General features: G+C 37.0%; 1 protein-coding gene across 4 annotated transcripts in view; it reads right to left on the minus strand.

Moving 5' to 3' along the window:
* Positions 1–25,302, minus strand: part of Sap47 (Synapse-associated protein 47kD) — a 239,340-nt gene that overhangs the window by 172,794 nt on the left and 41,244 nt on the right. For all 4 annotated transcript variants that reach the window (XM_075371806.1, XM_075371808.1, XM_075371805.1 and 1 more), the window contains exon 3: positions 5,010–5,098. In XM_075371806.1, the coding sequence (XP_075227921.1) occupies positions 5,010–5,098 (89 nt within the window). The remainder of the gene's footprint in view (positions 1–5,009; positions 5,099–25,302) is intronic.

Genomic DNA, 25,302 nt, shown 5'->3' on the forward strand with positions numbered 1-25,302 from the left:
TCGAAATTTAAGGAGTGCCCAGCACGCCTTAATTGTATGCACTGGTGTTTTTAAAATAACCTCCTACAAGGCTACCACTGTATTGGGAAAGGCTCTCCCAATCGATTTAGTGCTGAAAGTTCGGACAGTCATGTGGAAATTGCGAAGAGATCAGGAGGCCGAGGTAATTGTGATGCGGTTTCGAGCTGGACCAGTACCGAAGAGGAAATGCACCAGATCTAAATTTTGTTCAGTAGACCATCTCCCACCTGCGGGAAGAGGCTGCAGAGCCTCAAGATGGAAGCATAGCAGCTGGAATAGGACATTATGACTAGGGAAGATCCTTGTATAAATTTATACAGGAACTAGGGGGGATGGTATGCCTCAAGCTCATTTTTAAGGGCAATGGGTGTTCACCAACCATGTTAATTTAAACCAATATCTGTTTTAGTTCTACCTGGCAGGTAATGAGCTGTCCATCTGTGGAGAGGTCCAGTCAAATAAACACCTGATGTTTGACTGCCCTGCTCTTGGGAGGGGGGGGCAGAGGTCGGGCCACCCTGAAACTTAGAGGTCAAGGGGTAAATTGGCCAATCACAAGTGGCGAAAGCCACAATGTTGGACTGTGTGGGAGTTCCTTGATTCAGTTGCTATGTTCAACCGACATCAGTAGTTTACCTAAGGGAAAAGACTCTTATCGCACTGCTGTGTGAAGCTAACCTACCTAGAGGTATATATGGCTGACCACCAGCCAGTTAAGGCTCCAAGCGCTTTAATATGGTGGACAGGTACTTGCGACATTCAGCAACCAAGGCATGGCAGCGAATTGCGTCTAGATGAAGTAAATTTTAATTTATGGATGTCATATATATTTTTAGTAGTTGACGGGGTGCGCCTATCCATTTTAGTAAATATATGACAAGTGAGCGGGGTGGATACATAAGCCGGTGGTGTATGGCACCGTGCTTAGTCTACTCACGCTGTTAGGTAAGCTCTGGGAGCTATTTAGGACACTCGTCGCTAAACTGTTTCGAGGCTCAGTAACCGTTTGTAGTACAGACATTCAGTCTTATGCTTTAGGGCAACCGAACGGGGTGTGGTGACGGGAGAAATGCCAAGCAAACCAACTTACCAAGTGTTAATCATACAAAGTTGTTAATGGCCGACTCACATAGTCTATAGATGAAGTGATTTCTTGTCCTAATCATGAAGATGCAGACACGAAAATAATGTTTCATATTTTTAAAATTGATTGTGATGCTAATATTTCAATACAGATATTTCGGTTATACTATTAGGAAATTTTCGTAAAATTAAATCTCAATTACAAATTTCAATTGATTATGGAGTTTAAGGTAAGCGAAACATAATAAATATTAATGAAATTTATGAGTTAATCTCTCTGCAAAGCGCTTCCAGGATTTCATACCTTTACATGGTGTAATTACAATCAATCTTTTATAAAAAGGGAAAGTTGCATCATTTTAAATTTCTTTAGGAATTCGAATAAATGTAAAAAATAGCTCGGTAATTTGTCATGGGCTGAAGATCAAGTAATACCAGATATTGAAATGTTTGTATATCAAATGTTCAGGGTTACTAGTAAGAACCAAATGATCCAGGAACCATTAGTAAAGTTCAATTTAACTTATTTTTGAAAAATTATGAAATAAAACGTACTGATGAACCATTTAAAAATACATTTAAAACATGTTGATGCTACAAGTTTACCTCCTTGCTACTATGAATTAGAACAACACATTTTAACTATGTTTGTAATATCTGACAAAGATCACACAAGTGTATTCCATCGAAATCGATATTGGAAGAGCACAGATAGCTTTTAAATAATGATAATAAATATGAATTTCTATAGTTTACTAGCAATCAACTACCTTGTAGTATTAATGAAATTATATTTCGTAATGATGATGATGATACTGATTTGGAGACAGAAATGTCAGATAGCGATAAGTATCAATAATGATGATGAGGAAAGCTTGCATAGAAGTGATGATGTTTAATAGTGTATTGTATAGAATATGCAAGATGTTTTGATCTAATGGAAATTATATTTTGTAAATAAAAAAGTTTTGTTTGAAAACCACTTTTGATTCAATGAGATAATAAAAATTAATCAGTTTAAATTATATCAAAAAACATTAAAAAAGTAAAATAAAAATATAAAGGTGCAATGTTGTTGCTTACATTGTAATTGTTATTATATATTATTCATATCTATTTTTTTAAACAAGTTTTTTTTCAACTATTACCTTTGTGTCTATTATTTTGGTGTCCACCCTTTGGAAAATGGGCTTAGACATAAACAACAAAGGTTTCTACACCGGCAGACATACTCTAATGATTTTCGTTAAGAAATTTACAAGATATTATTGAGGTCACCAGAAAACTGTGTTACCCCATTATTCCAATTTAATTTGCTAGTTTTTATAAAAAAAATAATAAAAAAATAAAAATGGGCCATAAATATAAAAGAGAAAGTAAAATTAAATTATTTAATCATAAAAAAGGAGAACATCAATGTAAAAGTAAAATTACTTTTGCAATTTAGACTTCTTAAACAACACAATATTCTGTGTTTAATAATGAAGATGCACGTAATTAAATTAAGTGTTATCATAATGAAGTTGTTTTTAAGTTTTACATATTATTACCATCAATACTTTCAGTATAACATGTTCAAATACTTAAATCAGTTGTATTGTCAGCAAAAAGGAAAATTCAAGATTGCACAAAGAAAAAAGCTGGAAACCATTACAATAGTTGTAAAGATTATCTTTATAAATGATGTTTTGATAAAAGATATTTTAGTTCATTATTTTAAAATATAATTATTTTAATACATATTTATTATTTTTGATATATTGTACATTTTTAAGACTATCTTTATAGAAATATCAAAAGTAGATCAAACTTTTTATATAATGATATGGCAGGAGTTTTATAACTGTATCTTAAATGCAAGTAATAAAATTAAAACAAATATCTACTTCTCTTATCTAAAACATGTCACACCCAGATTATTTCACTAAAAGAAGTTTTAGTAAATTAATATTATAAGATATTGGTATTATATATAAGAAAAAAGATAATAAATAAATTGTTTACCCTTGTTAACAACAGTTGAAAACAATTCTTACTCTGACAATACCTCAGTAACAAAAGATAAAAATATAAATTTTTTAAGTCGCTACGAAATAATAAATAGTAAAACATACAATATGAACCAAAAATTAACTGTACTCCCAAATTACAGTATATTTAATGACATAGTAAAAACTGTGTTATAGATACAAAAGATAACTCTGAATGACCTTGTCCCCCATATAAACTGTGTTTTTTTCAATTTGTAAGAGATATGCTACTTTTAATTCTATAAAAAAAAAAGGCATTATGGCTCAAAAGCAACACTTGAAACTGTTTTATTATTACAATAATGTTCTATATAGTAATTATGAAATATACTATATTTAAAAAAAATCTTATACAGAGTGTCCCACACAGAAATTTTCAGGACATGTTTTACCAGTGAAAATAATTAAAAAAGTTCATATAAACATAAGTCTGGAAACGCTTTGTTTTCAAGTTATGGCTAGCGGAAGATGTTGCTTGGATTTCAGCTATTCTAATAAAAAGAAGCCCTACTGTAATTTTTGGGACTCAAAGTATGGAGTAAAGTTAGTGGTTTCTTAGGTAATTTGGTAAGTAGGATAAAATAGGTCTCAGAACTATAACTCCAGTAGTTTTTTTAGATATCCGATGTAAAACACAAAATATTGTGTCAAAAATCAAGTTTTTTTTTTAGTTTGTAGTAAAATAGCTTAATTAAATGACTAATTAATGCAGAATATTTAGTGACAAAATTTGTAGAGAATTTAATTGTGGGAAAAATAATGTAAATACAGCCAATAAATACAACCTTTAAAAATCAGTTTTCTATTGAAGCAAAACAGATGAAAAATACACAGAAAATCTTATTTTCTGTCTATAACTATCTGAAAGTTACACTATGAAAGTTATAACTTTCACAAAATTGATGAATTTTGTGCTTTTGATGACTTGATTGTCATTTTTGTTCCATCAAATACTTCTTCTTGGCTGGTAATGACTTATTAGCTGCTTCAATTTCAACTCTACCTTGTTTTCTTGAACTGCATCCTTAAATATTTCTTTGTCAAATATTAATTGAAAAACTGTAATTTGTTATCCACCTATCACACCACTAGTTTGTTAAAATTTGGTTTTCAAGTGCATTGTTCAATTGATTAAACTTATTTTACACAAACAGACCAGACGTTATAATTCATTTTCTGATTCTTATTTTCTTCTCTAGTAGGTCAAATTCTTTAGCTTTTTTTCCAGCAATAGAACCATATTTTTTTTACAATTACTTATTTTATAAAATGTAATTTTCTAATAGGAAAAAATTTTCTTACAGAAGAAATAGTTTTTCTTGAAAAATATATATAGACATAAAATGTCCAAGATGTAAAAGAATATGGAAAAACTAGGGAAGCAAGTTTCACATTATTGATGTTATTACTTGTATATGAATTAAAAATGCATAATAAAAAACATAAAATTTTCAGGTTTAACCGTGCTAGAAATACAGCATCTCCTTGATAACTCCCCACCGCTTACCTGACACTTTTATTAAAACAAATTTAATAGAACCAATCCCTTTCATATGTAACCTTAACACTTAATTTCATCAATGTAGATTATGCACATATTGCGAAGTACAAAGAGAACATTCTAATCAAGATTTTTACACTAAGCAACTCGGGAACTTCAAAATATAGAGAAATATAAAGGTCCAAGGGGAAGATCATACTTTGATAGTAATACTTTGTCTGTTACACGTTACATAATAAAATAACAGCATGGAAAGTGAAACAATACAAACAGTAGAAAGATTAATATTAAATGTTTTAATGTAATTTAGAGTATAAAAAATTAAAGAATAGAAAAATAAATCATTAACAACATTAAATAAAATATATGGCTACCTGCTCCAAATGCTTGTTGTCCATCTTTATCTTCTACAGGTGTACCTTCTTCCGAAACATGACCTTCACTGTCTGCACCACCAGTGGCACTAAAATTGAAACAAAAAACAATGTAAATAACCATTTATATGTTACACGCATAATTTTTTTGTTAATTTAATTAAAAATATCTCTCTATAACTCATACTGATTAATTATTCTTCTTTTACAGCGAGACCATTTTACAAATGCACAAAAACCAAGATATAGAAACAACACTAAACAAAAATGAATTAAATTTCAAAAAGAAAATAGAAACAAATAAATCTAGTTTAGCAAATTATTCTTAAAAGGCAAGATGAAAGCCCATTGTTTAAGCAGCAATTAGGAAATCTTTGAAGATAAATTTTCTAATGTAAAAGGGAATAAAATTATAAGGGTTTAACGGTTAAACAAAAATAGTCTGGGCGAAAACGTCTGTACGTTATCATCGCCCGGTTTTTTTTAGGAAAAAAATAAATAAAAGTAATTAAAGCTATTAGATAAAATTAAAACTTAAAACTACTATCACAGGTAAAAAAAATAAAAGAAAATACAATTTAACAAATTCCGGAATGGGTGTAAAAAGCCTATTCTCAGATAACAAAAACACTAAAAAAAAAGAATGAAAAAAACACTAACATAAAACTTAAAACTAGGTTCAAAAACTAAAATATTTAAAATAAACAAAACTTAAAACTAAAAAATATGTAGTAAAAAATTAAAACTAAATTAAAAGTAACAAAAAAAAAACAATAATTAAAAAAGGGAAATAAAACTTAAAACTATTATGTTAAAAGACTTACAACTAATATTACTAAAATCTTACAACTAATATCACAGACGAATTTGTAAAAAAATAAATATATATATATATATATATATATATATATATAAAGTTTGACAAATTCCGATAGGGAGTGTAAAAGGCTCCCTACTCGGATAAAAAAACAATAGATAGAACTAAAGGAATTAAATTTTTATATTAAATTTTTTGTGTTAACCCTACACTACGCAAAAACAGAAACATCCGGTTTAATCATCATTACACAAGACACCACGGATGTTTCTGGGTAGTTTAAATTTACGACGCAATGCCGCATAACATATGCAGTCCACGAGTATGTGGCGCACAGTCACAGTGCAGTTGCATCGTGCGCATAGGGGTGCTTGTCCCTTGTCATCAGGTACTCGTGTGTCCTATCCGCAACCGACAGAGGACTACTTCCTCACGCCGAGATTTTCTACATGAGGAGTCCCATGGCAACACAGAATCTTTAATCTGCCGGAGTTTATGTTATCAACGGTAGCCGTCCAGTCACCTTGCCACTTTGCTCTTAGTGATTGTTTTACATAATTAATAAAATCAGAAGTAGCAACTCGGGTGGTGAAAGGAGGCTGATTACATGCTTCTTTGGCAACGGGATCTGCATGTTCATTACCTGGAATCCCTACGTGGCTAGGGACCCAGCAAAAACTTACTACTGTGTTGCGATTATTCAACTCAGCGATTGCGTTGTAAATTTCAATGACGATAGGATGTTTGGGATAAAAGTTTTTTAAGGCTTGGGGAGCACTACACGAGTCACTGCAAATAAGAATTTTTCTATATTTAGGGTTAATGATGTTTAGACCCTTATTTATAGCGTATAGTTCAGCGGTAAACACACTCGTAATACCGGGTAGATCAAACATATAAGTTCTTTCATTGACAACAAATGCACAACCAACGGTATCGTTTTGTTTCGATCCAACGGTGTATACCGCGTCTGGTCTCATCTGGGAGAACACACTGAAACATTTGCTGGAAGACAATAGGTAGTGTTGATTGTTTATTGTATGTCGTAAGGTCAAAAGTAAAATTTATAAGCTGTATTCTCCACGGAGGATATGAGCAAGGATACGTAGGAAAGAATGACGGTGTATTAACATTTATATGCTGCAGCAAACGTCGGGTACGGACACCTACAGGTGCAGTACAGCGTGGATGGTCCTCATACTTTCCTAGATTAGGATTTCTAAAGACTGAGTCAAGAGCCGGGTGATTTGGCTGTCCTCTGACACGAGCAAAATAAGATAATAAAAGCTGGTCTCGTCTAACCCAAAGTGAAGGTTCACCACAGTCTACAAGTAAGCTTGCGCGAAAGGACCTGATCTAAACGCGGCTTGGCAAGCCGAAGGAAAGCATGATGTACACCATCCAGCATTGTAGGCGACACAACCATAATCTAAACGGGAGCGAACAAAGGAATAGTAAAAACGTATCATACATGACCTATCGCCACCCCAGTTAGTGTTACTAAGGACTCGCATCATATCTAGAAGTTTGGAACATTTTGTTTTTAATTCTTTTATATGTTTGACCCAAGTAAGACGGCTATCAAAAAATAAACCTAAAAACTTGACGTAGGTAGAGATAGTAATAATCTCTCCGTTCAGAAAAACTTGCGGAATAGAAGGGTTTCGTAGCTGAGAAAAAACTACACATTTTGTTTATTCGGATGAAAATGTGATACCAGTAATCCTGGACCAAGCTTCAAGGTGAGATATAGTGTTCTGCAGTAGTCTCTGCTGTCGGTGTTGAACGGCTTGCAATGTAAATAGCAAAATCGTCAGCAAATAGAGAACATGAGACAGGAGCCTGCACACATTTGGTAATACTGTTTATGGCTACAGAAAATAAGGTTGCACTTAATACACTACCTTGAGGCACTCCATTTTCCAAGATGACACTATCTGAGAGCGAATCGTCCACCCGAACACAAGCAGTTCGGTGATTTAAGAATCCCCGGATAAAAGCAAGCATATTGCCTTTGATTCCCCATTCTTTGAGGGTGTTAAGAATACCACGTCGCCAGGCTGTGTCGTACGCCTTTTTTTATATCAAAGAAGATAGCGACGAGGTGCTGGCGATTGAGGAAAGCGTTTTGTATGGCTGTATCCATTGAAACTAAATGGTCAATGGAAGATCGTCCTTGTCGGAAACCACACTGTTCTGGAGATAAAAAGCTTATGTTTCTCCAAGTACCATGTAAGCCTGCCGTTTACCATTCTCTCCATGATTTTACACAAAACGCTTGTTAATGAAATAGGGCGGTAGTTTGAGGGGCTGGTTTGGTCTTTACCAGGTTTTAGTTTTGGTGTAATAAATGCTTCTGACCAGTCGGGTAGGAAGATTTGTTCGGAGAATAAACCGTTGTAAATATTCCAAAGATGTAGTACCGAATTAGGAAGGTGTGAAAGCATGGCAAAGCGAATGTTGTCCGGTCCAGGGGAAGTGTCACGTGAGTTATTAAGTACATGTAACAATTCCTTAAATACGAAGGGGGTGTTTAATTCACCTACGATTAGCGATAATACTTCTATTTGTATCTTGTACCGTTGAAAATCGTTATTATATGATAAAGTGAGAGACACCGAGCGGAAAGATTTTGCTAGACTATTTGCCACTTCTGAGGGTGATGAAAGGAGTTCTCCTTCATCAATAAGACCGAGAATAGATTGTTTCGGTGATCCGAAAAGTGCACGGATTTTTTTCCGCACAATAGACGTGGGAGTAGTGCGTGAGATAGTGTTCACGTATTTCGTCCATGAACTTCTCTTAGCGTTCAAGAATACCCGACGGCATACCGCTCTAGCCCTGCGGTATATTTTTAACTGTAGGCCTACGATTAAATTTGCGTAGTGCCTGCAGTCGATTCCTAATAGCATAATTGCAATCATCATTCCACCATGGAACGAAATGACGTCTAGGATTACCCGATGTTTGTGGGATATATCTGTTGGCATTTTCAAGTATCATGGACGTAAAAGAGGAATATTGGTCGAAGATGTTCGCACCATCGTCATCGTGTGATTGGAATGCTTTATGGTATCCATTCCAATCCGCCTTTTCAACAATCCATCTCCGTGGCCTTCTTTTAATCTCGCAGTCTACATCGAAACTAATAATAATTGGTCTGTGATCACTGCCGTGAAAGTCATCACAAACAGACCAATTAAAATGAGGGAGTAGATTCGCTGAACATATGGAGAGATCGATGTTAGATACAGTACCAGATGATAAGGACATGAATGTGTGTGATCCATTATTCAGTAGACAAAGGTCCGAGTCTTGTCTCACTCTGTTTATCATATTTCCTCGAGTGGAGCCCCAGGAAATATGGTGAGCATTGAAGTCTCCTACTATTAACGATGGAGATGGTATTTGCGTGAAAAGATTTGAGACATCTAAGATGTCTCTGATTTGAGACATCAGTGTTCGGTGAGAGATACAGATTGCAGATATGCAAATTGAAGGGGATAGAGACCTTTACTGCAATAGCACGAATGAGAGTGGTTAGTTGAATTCTTGTAGCCGACACCCCATTCTTCATGAAAATCGCCACGCCACCACTCTCCCTACTGTCTACTAGGCAGTCGTATCTCTCACAGAAGTATCCTCTGAGTGTAATTGGGTCATGTTGTAGAAGGTGAGTTTCTTGGAAACACATGATTAGTGGATCATGTGCGTGCACCAGTACTTTAATATCTTCAATGAGGGACCGAATACTTCTAAAATTCCACTGAATAATGTTCATAAGTGTAAAAAAAAATAAATAAAAAATTAAATAATTAAATTTCGGAAATTATATAAAAATTAGCTGTACGTGATTCAATTTTTCTTTTTTGTATTTTTTATTTTAAAGAACTCCGATGCTCTGGGATCGGGTGGTTCTTCGACCATATCATCCAGTATATGAGGTATGGTGGAGGAAATTTATTTGAATGAAATGCTGCAGTTGACATCCCAGAGGGGGTGGTTATGTGGGTTCCCTTTACGGGGAGCTTATTAGGTGGCTAACTGCCAGCTGTGATAGTCGCTACTCGTGCCGGTACGACTTTGGGAGCAGGAACTTTCGTGTGTATCACACTGGTGGATTCACTAACTGCGACGAAAGACGTTTTATTCATCTTTGTCAGCTCTGAAATAGTGGCTGTAAGTGAAGCTACTTGATCAGAAAGCATCTGAACAAGTTTTTTAAGTTCATTGCAGGATCCGCACTGCTGATTATTAACATTTGTAAGAGTTTGTTTCGATGTAGCGGTAGCAAAAGATACATCTGGTTTAACCAGGCTCCGTGAATTATTTAACTTTTTGTATTCTCTTCGTGCGGCCGGGAAAGATAGATTTTGCTCCGTACAGATTTTGAGAATTGCCTTTTCTTCTTTAAAGATTGGGCAATCTCGGGAGCGGGCTGTATGTGGACCACTGCAGTTTGCGCATTTTTCACTTTCTTCGCAGTTAGTGTCATTGTGACCTTCTTTAGCACATCGAGCACAGATCTCAGTTTTTGTACAAGATGTTGTAGTGTGACCAAAACCTTGGCATCTGAAACATCGCCGTGGGTTGGGTATAAATGGTCGTACCCGAACCGAGAGGGTTTAACCCACTTTAATCTATTGCACGGTAAGATGATATTTCTCGCCAACAGAGGGCACACCTTCCATCAATATCTCCTGCGCATCCGTCGCAGTACCTATGATGGCATCCTTCAACATGTACAGATACCGGTTCTGATAAACAGACCGGACATCAGTTCAAATTGTCGGCATCGCTTTCAAGTGAATCTATGACGGATCGTGGATTATCTGGATTCCTAAATGATGTCGAAGGTTGTGCTTCTGTCGACGGTAACGACGACGTAGGCAACGTTAGTATTGCAGGAGGAATCGGTCTACAATGTGGTGGTCGTGGTGAAGGTGGTGTCGGTGATGGAAGTCTTCGTGGTGGTGGTGTCGGTGATGGAAGTCTTCGTGGTGGTGGTGGCGACGCTGGTGTCTGTGGAGATGTTGGTGAAGGGGAAGATGCTGAAACCTTTCTTCCTCCATCTCCCGTATAATCCTGTGTGCAACACAGGAAAAAAGGAGGTGCACTCCTTTTTATACGGTTTTCTGAATTTATAATGTCTTGACACGCGAAGTAGACCTCCTCTACATCGTCGGTGTTCCTTAAGAGCCTCACACACGCATCATTTAATGAGGCTCTTGCCGAAGAAATGTCTCGGATGTTTTGCATTTTAACAGTTGTTAACTCAATGAAGTTTTAACAGTGAATGCTATACATAACGTTTACCTGAATAATGTAAACTTGTTATCTCTGTAGGCGTTTCCGTTAAAAGCACTTGTATATTATATGTTAAACTCATTATCAATTTCCGTAGTTTTAATTACAACTGCAGTTTTATTATCGTATATGTATTTTATGCAGTTATTAAAACGCAATAACAAGGAAAAAATATTAAAATAATACTATTTTCCTTGTTCTTAATATTATTTTAAAATAATATTATTTTCCTTGTTCGTAATATTATTTTAATATTTTTTCCTTGTACAGTTTTAATAATTTTTATCATTGTTGTTTTAACTATTATTTACAATGGATGTGTTTTTTAGACTTAATACCTTTTACACTATTACAAGAATCGGTAATAAAAAGATTTTTGTTCCAAAGTGGCCAATTACCTATTGTACCGATTCAAACTCCTAAAAAACTAGCCTTATTAGGATTTATTTATAAAGGTGATGGTCTACGAGTAAGATGCGTAGACTGTGGCGTATGTGTAAATATGTGGGAACAATTTGATAACCACCAAACACATAAAACTACTTGTAAATTTTATAAAGAAAAAAAAACACATCCATAAATTTAAAACAGTCCTTTTCAGGACCACCCTAAACCCACCGAATCGATACTTAAATTAACTGGTTTAATCATTAATCATTAAATCATTAACTGATTTACAGTATTGTAAATCAGTTAATGATTTACAATACTGTAAATGATTTACAATGATTTGACTATTTTATCGATACGGCCGGTGCTAAGGCCGTATCGTATTAGTGCTAACACACAAAATACGGTAAGTGCAACAATGAACGCCAAGGTGTCAATAGCTAAAGAGCTCCATCGTCAGGCGCGACGAAACTACCCCACAAGACGCGTTGAGTTGAAGGGAATAAACGATTTATATCAAAGTGATTTGGTAGAGATGATACCATATGCTAAATCGAACAAAGGTTATCGTTATATACTGACGATGATAAATTGTTTTTCTAAACTAGCATTCGCTATTCCGGTTAAAAACAAAACCGGTACGGAGATCGCTAAGGCTCTCAAACCCATATTAAAGAAACACAAAATGCGACATTTTCAAATCGATTTGGGGAAACAGTTTTACAATCCGTCGGTTAAACGACTATTACATTTGTACAATATAAATCACTATTCTACACATTCGGATAAAAAAGCATCGATAGTCGAACGATTTAATCGAACACTGAAAACGATCATGTGGAGAAAATTGACCGAACAAGGTATTTACAAGTGGTTAGAATTACTACCGAGGTTGATCGCAAAATATAACACCCACCATCGGACTATCGAAATGAAACCGAAAGATGTAAACAAACGAAACCAAGCTGCGGTTTTACAGCGATTGAACACAGTACTCTATCGAAAGCCTACTTTACCGAAATTCAATGTCGGCGATCAAGTGCGTATAAGCAAATTTAAAAAGACGTTCACCAAAAAATATGTACCGAATTGGTCGAACGAAATATTTATTGTACATAAGGTTCACGATAATACCCGACCGTGCATTTACACGCTGATTGATATCCACGGTGAGGTGGTAAGTGGTAAATTTTACGGTGAAGAGCTCGCTAAAACCAACGTTACAAATAATGTGTATTTAGTCGAGAAAGTCTTACGAAGAAAAGGTGATAAATTATTTGTAAAGTGGCAAGAGTTTGATGGAAAACACAACAGTTGGATACATTTATTGCGGTGAATTGATCAATCATAAACATAGGGTTGGAACGCCAACAAGCTGGTAATATTACGCTTGAAAACTTTGACGAATATACAGAGGCCGGGTGTGGAGAGGGGAAAAAGGACTCGTCATAGTCCTCTTCTGCCGAAATCAATTAGATGTATTATCTGTGGACCGTCTAAATGCGGGAAAAAATGTTCTATTCATCTTGTTGTTCTCCCCCGACGGATTAAGAGTTTAGAGAAAAACTACAAAACAACTTGTGTTCCAAATATTTTAGCGCCCGTCAGAAGTTTTGCGGTACTACGTTTGTCGTAAAGTGAATTACTGTAAAAATAAAGACCGAAAATGTTGGCGACATGTAAAAAGAATGAATCGCGACTATCCGTTGGTTGTTTTGTTGGTGATTACTAGCGAAGATAAGATTTTCAATAAGCGTATATGGTTAACATCTTTAGAAGAATGCGATAAGTACGTGATGCCTATCGAACTTGTGATCTACGATAAAAACATATTCAACACAACGGTCCGACACGGATGGAACTTTATTTCAAGATTAAGACCCTCTCCTCTCGTGTACAAAAAGCCTTTATTGGAACTTCGAAACCGTCATGCATCTATGGACTTCACAAACGTTTACATGCACATGTTGGAATACGGTAGTCGTCTAGAAGGAGCGAGATGCTGTATAGTGATCACGGAACGAACTATTTCGGTAAGATCGTCCAAGACGTTTCACCGCTTAGCGTTATCATACGGTAGAAACTGTTTTGTGGACACGGCTTACGGAGTACAAAATACCGACCAAGTACCGAAAACATTACCGATAAGACGAGGAGGATTACTGTTCGACATCGTGAACAGGGCTCAGGCGCTCTTTTCCGGTGAGTTCCTAAACGAAGCGCTACCTACATTCTACAATATACATTATACGCTGATGTGTTCGGATTGAGGTACAACGAACGACGCGAACTGTTTGAAATCCAAAACGAAGATTTACTGCGAAAACGGTGCGAATATGCAGGGGCGAAACCGGACTAATTTTGGTTGTTGAATAACTATCTTTTGCATTTACATTCGGAAGGTGACCGTCATCCGATCAGACGACTTTCCACACGGTACTTGACAAAGGTCCCACAACGCGATCACTCAACGGTGGTGGATATTCCACTGAGGGTTGAAAATGTAAAAGAGTTGTCGTCTTTACAGAAACAAACACACAACTGTTGATACCGTCTATTGATCAGGGTGTGACGCAATATCACCGCGAATTGTGCAGTACCAATCGCCGTCCGGTGAGAATGAATGTTTCGTTAATCGATGTTGTACGTTTCTTACGCAGAACCAAAAAACATGCAGTGTTCTTTAGATCGGTCGAATTAGGATGGTGATCGACTCTTTTCCGATCATTCGTAACCACGATGTCGAACATGAATGAGGTCGATTCATCGACGAGTTGGTAATGGAAATCGATAGAATACGAGATTCGAGTAAAAGAAAACATCGCGCTATTACGCAAGGAATAATGGAAACTGATTTAGTGCTACAAAAGCACTTTAAACCGATTGTCGAACCATTACGGGAGCTTAAGGAAACATTTAATCAAAAAAAAAATGAAAAAAAGGAGGAAGAGAAAGAGGATGAGGGTGGAATATCTACACACACAGTTATGAGAAAACTTTTTAAAACACCAAACAATCGATTCGTTAAACCTACACACCCATCACCTGGTGAACGTGCAAAATATTATTTGGATCCGATCGTAACGGATAGAAATAGGAAAAGTGACAACGTATACGGTGTAAAAAATATAAACGACCAATGGACGATTGGAAACCACAATGTTGTTTTTAAAGGAAATAATAATATTGTAATCGGTAAGACATCGTACAACAGATCCGAAGGCTTATACCAACTGATATTTTTGAAGAAACCCAAAGACTATACTATAAGAGACTTGGATAATTATAAAAAAATATTAGAAACTACTGAGGCGCATAAAAGCGAAAATACTGGACGCGTAATAACAAGTAGATCATTCAAGTACAATATTATAAAGGAGTTGTTTCCCCACCAAAGACGACTAGATAGTCAAGAGGAAGAAAGCCCTACAACCGGTTCAGGACTGCTTGAGGGCGAAGAAAACACTAAGATCACATTACGTGTACTGGGACGATCCGAACGAACTTTTCGATAGACTTCGTCTATTAGTAGTCTTTAAGCGTGCAGGTCATACTGGTCATAATAACGAAATCGTGTCCATTGTAAAAGAATTGCAAGGAATTGGATATATAAAGGAGGGTAGAGGAAACATTTTATTTTAATCAGTCAAAAGATGAGTATCGACAAGTTCGGACGTTTTCGTGGAGAAGCGATCGGTAACAGACCACCACCTACGAGGGTTATCGAAACATTTGATAAAACCACCGACGGAAATTACAATATTAGAAAATAAAGGTTGTGCAACGTGGAATGTCCGATAGAGGATGATGATGCTACCACTTTCGGTTTTACGAACAAGATCTACGTAAAGCAAAGCGATTTGGTAAATCGATACATACCTTCAATCAACAACAACAACGAACTTTCCTTTTCAAATAAGCGTTTCTGTGATGTTGGTGAACCTATCGAAAAAAACGATGCCGTTAACCTCAATTGTTTGCATAACTTGTTTTGTGAAAAGAATATTATTGATATGAAAGGAAGCATCCGGATGAATTCTGGAGAGGCGATAAGAGCAAAGGATCTTGATCTCATACCACAAGGTGGTATGTTGATCAAAGGGAGTTTCGCATAAAAAAGGATATAGATGATAGTTGTCTGTTTAGGAAAGATGGAATGGTAGATGTCAAAGGAAGTGTTGGTAGCAACGCTAGAATACCAGTAGAGTCATCAAATCTAACTACAAAAGAATACGTTATGGAATATCTGTTCAGATTTTACAGATAAATAATGGAATATATAGAGGATTTTCCTAATTATCCGAATTATCATAATGTTGATCGAGACGCCTTTATGCGACAAAGCCAGGGTGCCAAACAAACAGACTGACGAAAATGGAATACAAGATTTAGACAATGTTAAAGTGGAGTTACAAAAAGACCAACCGAACACAGATCACTAGAACAACCGAACAACCGAACACTAGAAAGACGCATTGACGATAAAAGAAAGGAGAATCTGACTAAGAATGAGGTTCGTCTATCAATCACAGATACGAAGGAGGACATGAATAAAAATATGATACGCCCTGGGATCTTGGCTTCAAAAAAGATACGACGAAGGAGGATGTGAACAAAAATATGATACGACCACCGATCACGGAACCAATGCAAGATGGTGGGACATTGTAAATGAATTCATTGTCTGTCCGACATGGCAAGAGTGAGGAGGTCAAAACGTTCTCCTGTTCGAAAGGGTAAGGTGAGAAGATCTAAACGAATAACCAGTCTTAAACGAAACGGAGGACTGTGAACATCTCTAACGACAGGAGCTGCTGGTGCTTCAGGATCTTATATCGGTGATAAGGCATTAAAAGGTGTAAAAAAGGTTGTAGGTAAAGTTTTAAACAAAGGAATCGATTTATTGCCGGTAGAGCTACATATTCCGGACTATCAGTACTGCGGGCCGGGAACTAATTTAAAAAAACGATTAAAAAGAGGTGACCATGGTGTAAACAAGTTGGACGCGGCTTGTAAAGAACACGATATCGCATATGCTACGTACAGTGATAACAAAAATAGAGCGTCTGCGGATCGTAGATTAGCCGATAGCGCTTGGGAAAAAGTTAAAGCTAAGGATTCGAGTACCGCAGAAAAGGCTACCGCATTAGCGGCTACAAACGAGATGAAATTAAAAGCAAAGTTCGGCGGTGGAAGAGTAAGAAGACGATCGAAAAGGAATAATATAAAACGTCTTGTTGAAATGATGAAAGAAAAGCAAGCACTGCAGGGCAGGGATTATACCTTAAACCCTACCCTTTGGCCGGATCGGGGAAAGGTGGTAAAAAAAACGCCAACGACGTCGTCTTCGTCTCCAATAAAGGGAATAACAGAGCGTCCGCTATCGAATATAGAACTGATATGGTATGCGAGAAAACTAATAATAGCCGATTTTCGAAGAGTCTTCATGTTGGACGCATTACCCAAAAAAAACCAAAGACTAACGAGTCTGCGATAGTTAATCTTGATCGTAGTACCGGTCATGGTACACACGGTATGATATAGAAAACGTAGACGGATGGTGGACAATTTTGATAGATTCGGTAATTTACGTCCACCTAACGAATTCATGCGGTAATTTCCATCCGATGCGATTATAAATTTCAATTATAAAAGTAGACAGACTTTAACACGGTTATCTGCGGACATTTATGTCTTGAATTTCTCAGTCGTGATTTATCAGCGCACAGGTAAACATGCTCTGCATAAGTGGAAATACATCGTTATTAAACGCTACGTTCTTTCCACTATTGGATTTGTCTGATGGTGAATCGGAATTGGCGTTGATAAACCTAACCACATATAACTCGATTCCGAATGTCGAAGAGAGAATTAACAACACAATTATTGTCGTTCCAAAGAAACCTAAAAAAACTATTTAACTTACACTACCGATCGTACGAGGTAGACGATATCGCTAAACGATTGAGCGATGAACTCAAAGACAAACACCAAAAAGAATTACTTATTCGACCGAATAACAATACGTTAAAATGCAACGCTGTGATCGATCTGTCGTCAAAAACTAGTCTGCCACCGTTGTTGGGATTTGAAAAAACTAATCTAGCGGCGGATATATGGCACGAGTCGTCGAAACCGGATGCCATTAACAATGTGAACACCGTACTGGTCGAATGCAACCTTATACGAGGCTCCTAAACGAACAGATCAGGACATGTGTTGCACGAATTTACGCTAAGCGTTCTTGCTTTCCTGTTAAGCCTCCGGTAACTATCGTTCAGATAATACTTCAGAGGATGAATGAGAATGATATGTATGAGTGTAAATGAAGTGTAGTCTTGTACATTCTCAGTTTGACCATTCCTGAGAAGTGTGGTTAATTGAAACCCAACCAACAAAGAACACCGGTATCCGCGATCTAGTATTCAAATCCGTGTATAAAATAGCTGGCTTTACTAGGATTTGAACGCTGGAACTCTCGACTTCCAAATCAGCTGATATGGAAAGACGCGTTCACCACTAGACCAACCCAGTGGGTTATGCTAAGCGTTCCGCCTGGTTTCAAAATAATCGATTCGCCGAAGAATATAATATAACTACCGGTGAATACAAAAAACTTAGACGAGATCGCTATAAAGTTTACCGATCACGACGGAAAACTGATAAATTTCCGCGGTGAAACCATAACGGTGAGTTTGCATTTACAAAGGAAAACCAACCGATGGGGTTAATATACAATAGCGGTGGTAGTAGTAGCGAAACGACACGCACACCGATCAGTCGACGTGCAAACACCACAGCGTTAAACTCGGGTAACGTGCTGTTTCTTCGAAAACTTGGTTTTACAGTTTTGGTAAACCGAAATGGCGGGAGTGAACATGTTAAACATCGGTGAAAGTGTGTCTTTCGACAACACCATCACCCAGTACGAATATCACTCTGATCTACCGTACGCTTCCTCGACTTACAACAACAACGATGAAATCCGGATGCCGATACACCAAAAGATGTGTACACGTTACCGCATAAAAGCTATTTGATGGTCAAAGGGAAGCTAACTACTTAGGCAACAGAATCGTGGTTAACAAACAACGCGATACCGTTTCTCTTCGAGGAGATACGATAAGAGATAAGCGGAACGGAGATGTGTCGCGTACAAAAGTTAGGAATAACGACAACGATAAAAAGCATCTGATCCTTGCGTAAAAGCGAAGAAAATATTTTGAAAAACTTCGGGTAGAAGTTCAAAGCGTCAGATAAATTCGATTTGGAAGAACAAACGGGAAGATTTTGCTTCTACTACCGCTGCGTATGTTGATGGGTATCGCCGAAGACCACAAACACATAATATTGAACGTTAAACAAGAATTGGTTTTGCTTAGATCTTCCAACGACGTGAACGCACTAATATCTTCCAAAGAAGCACCGATTCCAAGTTGAAACTGACTAAAGTAGCGTGGAAAATTCCATATGGTCATGTTGCCGATACGATGCGATTGGAGTTGTTGAAAGTAGTAGAAAGAGATAGACCGTTAGCGATAGCTTTTCGTACATGGCAAATCCACGAATATCCGGCACTACCGCAAAAAACATACATTCATGGACGGTAAAGACGTGTGCACAAACGGAGAAACCGATACGTGATATTCGGTTTACAGACGGACAGAAACGATAAAGCTACAAAGTCACTGACACTCTTCGATATGTACGAATTGGTTAACGTTCGTCTATATTTGAATTCGCGGTACTATCCGTACGACAGTCTACAGGGTGATGTGAATATGATGTATGAAATGTTCGCCAGTTTTCTGTCCGGTAATTAAAACAAACCGGAGGACGAGTGTCCCGCTTAGTTTGGCAGATTTCAAAGCCAGTGTACCGTTAATAGTTATAGACTGTTCCCGTCAGAACGAATCGCTTAAAACAGGAACCGTAGATGTGCGTATCGATTTCGATACCAAACACAATATACCGGCCAACACAACCGCCTACTGTCTCATTATACATGATAACATCGTCACGTACAATCCGCTCACTGGAATAGTGAAAAAGGTTATGTAATGACGGAAACGTTTACATTTGAAGATGAAAAAAGGGAGGTGAAAACGATGAACGTTCAGCATCACGATGGTGGTGGTAGTCGTTTAAGTGGTGATTGGAAACATTGGGAGTATTTAAAACCGGCTTATTGATCGGATTACTTGTGTCAGTATCATTTAACATCTACCCGGTTCCATGTCCGAATATGAAACCGAAAAGATGTAAAATTATTTTTTCATCGTCACAGCCGTCCGTACCGTTAATATGGTGTTAATTCATCGTCCGTGGAAGCGTTGTCCATTTTTTACAATACTATCGAATCATCATCTTCAAAAAACAAGTCTACTGATACTGTTAGCAACATCACTATCTTCAGAGAAAGCAGGGGTGTTACCAACGGTTTATGTTGCTAATACGAGATTCTCATTACCTAACGTAACGTTACACGACCAAATCGCATTGAAGAAAACCAAAGTGAATGTTACGTAATCATTACCTTCAGCGAAGACAAGTGGTACCAATAGTAAACGCTAGTAATACCAATATCTCATTACCTAACATAACGTCACATGTACATAATGATGATGATGACTATGATGGATTTTTAAAAGAAGAAGAAGGAACTGTGGAGGGGGTTAACACCACCACTTCTACTTTGAAAGTATAAAAAGGCTTAATCCGACTGCGTGCATGCAAATCAGTAGTTGTTGACCATCCGTCATGGAAGGAGGAGGTTCTTATTCGCCAGACGACACTCAATACTTTCTATTCATGGAAGAAACTTAACATAACCTCAAAAACCAACCGGAAGTTACAAAGTCGGCTGAGAAGGAGGTGAAATCGAAACCAACGAAGATCCGTAAAAGGAGAAATCCGCGTGAAAAATCTTATGATAAACCTGACTAGACGATCACAAAGACCAATAAAAAGAAGAATAACAAGAAAATGGATAAGGGGTAGGAGAACGGAGGGGTATCCACCACCACCAACATTGTGATTTCGTAGACATCGTTGGTGGTTACACACCACGGAGACATCATTCACAGTTGAGCGTTCGTCATGGAAGGAGTTATCGAGTATCACGGCTTTCTCAGAAAACTAGGTGAGTTTATAGTTAACGAACTTGCTTTTATCGGTAATGGATGCTATATGATTCTACATTTTTGATCACCGTACCTAAAATCCGAGATGTCATACAAATACAAACGGATGGCTGGATGGTTGGAAAGAAATTTTCACAAATTCGATTGGAATTACGGCGAAGTCATATACAACGACGATATCATAAAGGCGTTATGTTCGCAGTTTGCCACGATATACACCAAACGGCTGGAGAAAGTGGAATTTTTGCGTCGGTTTCATAACGATGTTTGTCAGATACCGGACGACGCACCGAAACCGAAATTAAACTTTATCGTAAATTGTCCGTACCACACCGCACACTAGGCGAGTGGAAAATGTGGGCTACATTCCGGTTGTTTCTATACGGATTGGTTGAAGTTGTGTAAAAAGCCGTTGGATCTTGTGAGGGAAGCCGATCGATTGCGTTCGTTTGTAAACACAAACGCAGAAAACAAAGAGGAATTGACAAAAAACGGTTATTACTATTCCTTTAACGAATTGTGTGTAAAATGTTGTTGGGATAACGAAAAGATGGATGTGCATCACCACTGAACTCGTTGTCAAGACTGCATCAAGGAAAACGTACCGCGTTTGTTTGAACATGTTTTACGTCGAGAACCGCTGTAGAGCTGCAAGATGTTGATGAATCAACATCTTTGGTTAGAGATCTCAATTATAGTAATAGCCTTCCATCTTGGTTTATGCCAGGAATATTATTTATGCTTGCACTGAATCACTTACAAAAATTTGCAAAAAAAATATAAAAAAAGTTAAACAAAAAATATATAAAAAAAGATTCGAGTGTTTTACAGTAGGCCTATTGGGGAGAGATTTCACTCATGTAAAAAAAAGTCTCAACGTGCCACGGTTACTACCTCGTGGATGGTGTGGAAACGTAACCAGATTTAAAGTCCTCCCGATGTACAATTGCATCCACAGTTTAGCGATGGATGTTGATATAGCCGCATCGGTGTGGACGATTAGATTTTTTCCGAATCGACACGAAAGAACGTTGCGTCATCTTATGATACTTACAACTGCTGCGTTTCCACACGCAACAAGTATAACCGCGGGTACATGCACGTACACCGTTTCAATACCGTTGGAGTGGTTTTTAATTACGACGCTACTTACACTGAACTTTATAACGGATTACAAGAATATTTAGACAGTTTAAAAATCGATACGTAGACGGAATGTGTAAACAAATATTCGTTATGGTAGTTGTGGTGGGGGGTAAGGTATAATATAAAACCACAAAGTAGTAGACAATCATTCAAGCCTAAACGATGGAAGTGTCCAGATGGATGGTGACATTCTAACCGACTAGTCCGATAACAAATCTAACGCATTTAAAGGATATAGTACTCGATTTCCGATTTCAGTAATTACAGAAACTGAGACTTTACTAAATACCGTACTTTTAGGAATACCGTACAAAAGACACATTCAAGATATTGAAAATGAACTGACAGATGATAGATTGGATTGTGGTGAGCGAGTGTGATATGTACATATTTTGACCAAAAAAACTTAACGAAAGAATCGCAAAGACTAATCGTAACTTGAACGATTAGAAAGAGATATTGTTTTTCTGTAAAAAATTATCGGATTTGTATTAGCAATGGAGAAGACTTTTACGGATTCGGTTAACGAATTGAGTTTTATTGCATCGTATATTTGTAAATATTGTTTTATGATGCTTGTTACTCACTCTGTTCACTGTGGTGGTGGTGGTGATGATAAAAAACATGCTATCGATTGTAAGAAATTCGACTATTGCGGACGTGGACTACCAGAATACTTGTGTTCGTGCGATTTGATTATTGAAAACGTGAAAAGAATGTACGCTATGGTACGTGCAAATAAATACGAAGTGTTATGAGAAAATCCGTTTGCCTGTAGAGTTATCGACGGTAACGAACTCTACCGATTACTTTGCAAAACTGCTGACGGGTGTGGAGGGGATATGAATATCTATAAAGTACAATCGTTAACAAATCATTTGAGTGTCAGCTCTGCGGGTGTGATGATGGATGCCATATCATTTGTTAATGCTTTCAACGATGAAGATTGTTTTCACAAGAAAATACCGTGGAAAAAGTTGTTCGATCGTCATGTTGGAGTAGACTATGTATTTTTTGATATGAGAGAGGTATTTACACCTTTATAGGAGTATCGTATTTGCGCCATATTGTACGACACCGAAGCGGAAGAACTTGGCTGCTTTCGAATCTATTTACCATTGAAATATACAAATAGATTTACATATGACGAAATGACTGTTGTAAGACATCATTCGATCAAATTAACTTATTATGCAATGAAAGAAGACGGCTTCACTGAAGATTTAAAAGTAAGTTTGTAAAACTATACGTCGAGTATTTATAGGCCTCACAGGGAGAGATATCACTCGTTAAAAAAATCTCAACGCGCCATGTAACATACCTCATGGGTAGTGTGGAAATTGTAACTTTCATTCACTTGTCAGACCTTACAGTGTTCACTACTAGCGTTTGTTATTTTTTTTTTTTTTTTTTTTTTTTTTTAAGGGCGAAAAACGGTTGAACGTTATCATCGCCCGGAAAATAAATAAATAGATAAATAAATAAATAAATAAAAATAATTTTAGGTTTTTAGATAAAATTAAAACTTAAAACTACTATCACAGAAACAAAATCCGGAATGGGTGTAAAAGGCCCATTCTCGGATAACAAAAACACTAATATGTAACTTAAAACTCTGTTAAAAACTATCACATTAAAAATAAATAAAACTTAAAACTATGTTAAAAACTATCACATTAAAAATAAATAAAACTTAAAACTAAAAAAGGAGATAAAAACTTAAAACTAATATCACAAAAATCTTATAACTAATATCACAGACGAATTTAAAAAACATAAAAAAAAAACAAAAAAATCCGATAGGGAGTGTAAAAGGCTCCCTACTCGGATAACAAAAACAATACATAGGACAATACATACAATTACGAAAGAATAGATACTTATTAAATTTTTTGCATTAACCCTATACTACGTAAAAATATAAACATGCGGTTTAAAACCTCCTTATCGTCACGCAAGATACCTCGGATGTTACTAGGAATTTTAAATTTACGACGCAATGCCGCATAACATATGCAGTCCACGAGTATGTGGCGCACAGTCACGCGGCAGTTGCATCTTGCGCATAGAGGTGGTTGTCCTCCTGTAAACAGGTACTCGTGTGTGACTCTCGTGTGTCCTATCCGCAATCGACAGAGAACTACTTCCTCACGCCGGGGTTTTCTGTATGAGGAGTTCCATGGTAACACAGAATCTTTAATCTGACGGAGTTTATTATCAACAGTAGCTGTCCAATCACCTTGCCACCTTGTTCTTAATAATTGTTTTACATAGTTAATGAAATCAGAAGTAGCAACTCGGGTGGTGAAAGGAGGCTGGTTACATGCTTCTTTGGCAGCGGAATCTGCATGTTCATTACCTGGAATCCCTACGTGGCTAGGGACCCAGCAAAAACTTAATTCTGTGTTGCGATTATTCAACTCAGCGATTGCGTTGTAAATTTCAATGACGATAGGATGTTTGGAATAAAAGTTCTTTAAGGCTTGGAGAGCACTACACGAGTCACTGCAAATAAGAATTTTTCTATATTTAGGGTTAATGATGTTTAGAGCCTTATTTATAGCATATAGTTCAGCGGTAAACACACTCGTAATACTGGGGAGACCAAACATATAAGTTCTCTCATTGACAACAAAAGCACACCCAACCGTATCGTTTTGTTTCGATCCATCAGTGTATACAACCGCATCTGGTTTCGTCTTGGAGAGAACACACTGAAACATCTGCTGAAAGACGATAGATGGTGTTGATTCTTTATTACATGTAGTCAGGTCAAAATTAAAATTTATGAGGTTTATTCTCCATGGAGGATATGAGCAAGGGTACATAGGAAAGAATGACGGTGTGTCAACATTTATATGCTGCAGCAGACACCAGGTACGGACACCTACAGGTGCAGTACGACGTGGATGATCCTCATACTTTCCTAGATTAGGATTTTTAAAGACTGACTCAAGAACCGGGTGATTTGGCTGTCCTCTGAGACGAGCAAAATAGGATAATAAGAGCTGGTCTCGTCTATCCCAAAGTGATGGTTCACCACAGTCTACAAGTAAGCTTGCGACAGGACTTGATCTAAACGCGCCTGTGGCAAGCCGAAGGAAAGCATGATGTACACTATCAAGCATTTTAAGCACGGTTTGACGAGCTGATGAGTAGGCCACACAACCGTAATCTAAACGGGAGCGAACAAAGGAATAGTAAAAACGTATCATACATGATCTATCGGCTCCCCAGTTGGTGTTAGTAAGGACTCGCATCATATCTAAAATTTTGGAACATTTTGTTTTCAATTCTTTTAAATGTTTGACCCAAGTAAGACGACTATCAAAAATTAAACCTAAAAACTTAACGTAATTAGAGATAGTAATAGTCTCACCGTTCAGAAAAATTTGCGGAATAGAAGGGTTTCGTAGCCGAGAAAAAACTACACATTTTGTTTTTTCGGATGAAAATGTGAAACCAGTAATCCTGGACCAAGCTTCAAGGT

Source organism: Lycorma delicatula, chromosome 7, assembly GCF_047948215.1.
Source record: "Lycorma delicatula isolate Av1 chromosome 7, ASM4794821v1, whole genome shotgun sequence".
Taxonomy (NCBI): domain Eukaryota; kingdom Metazoa; phylum Arthropoda; class Insecta; order Hemiptera; family Fulgoridae; genus Lycorma; species Lycorma delicatula.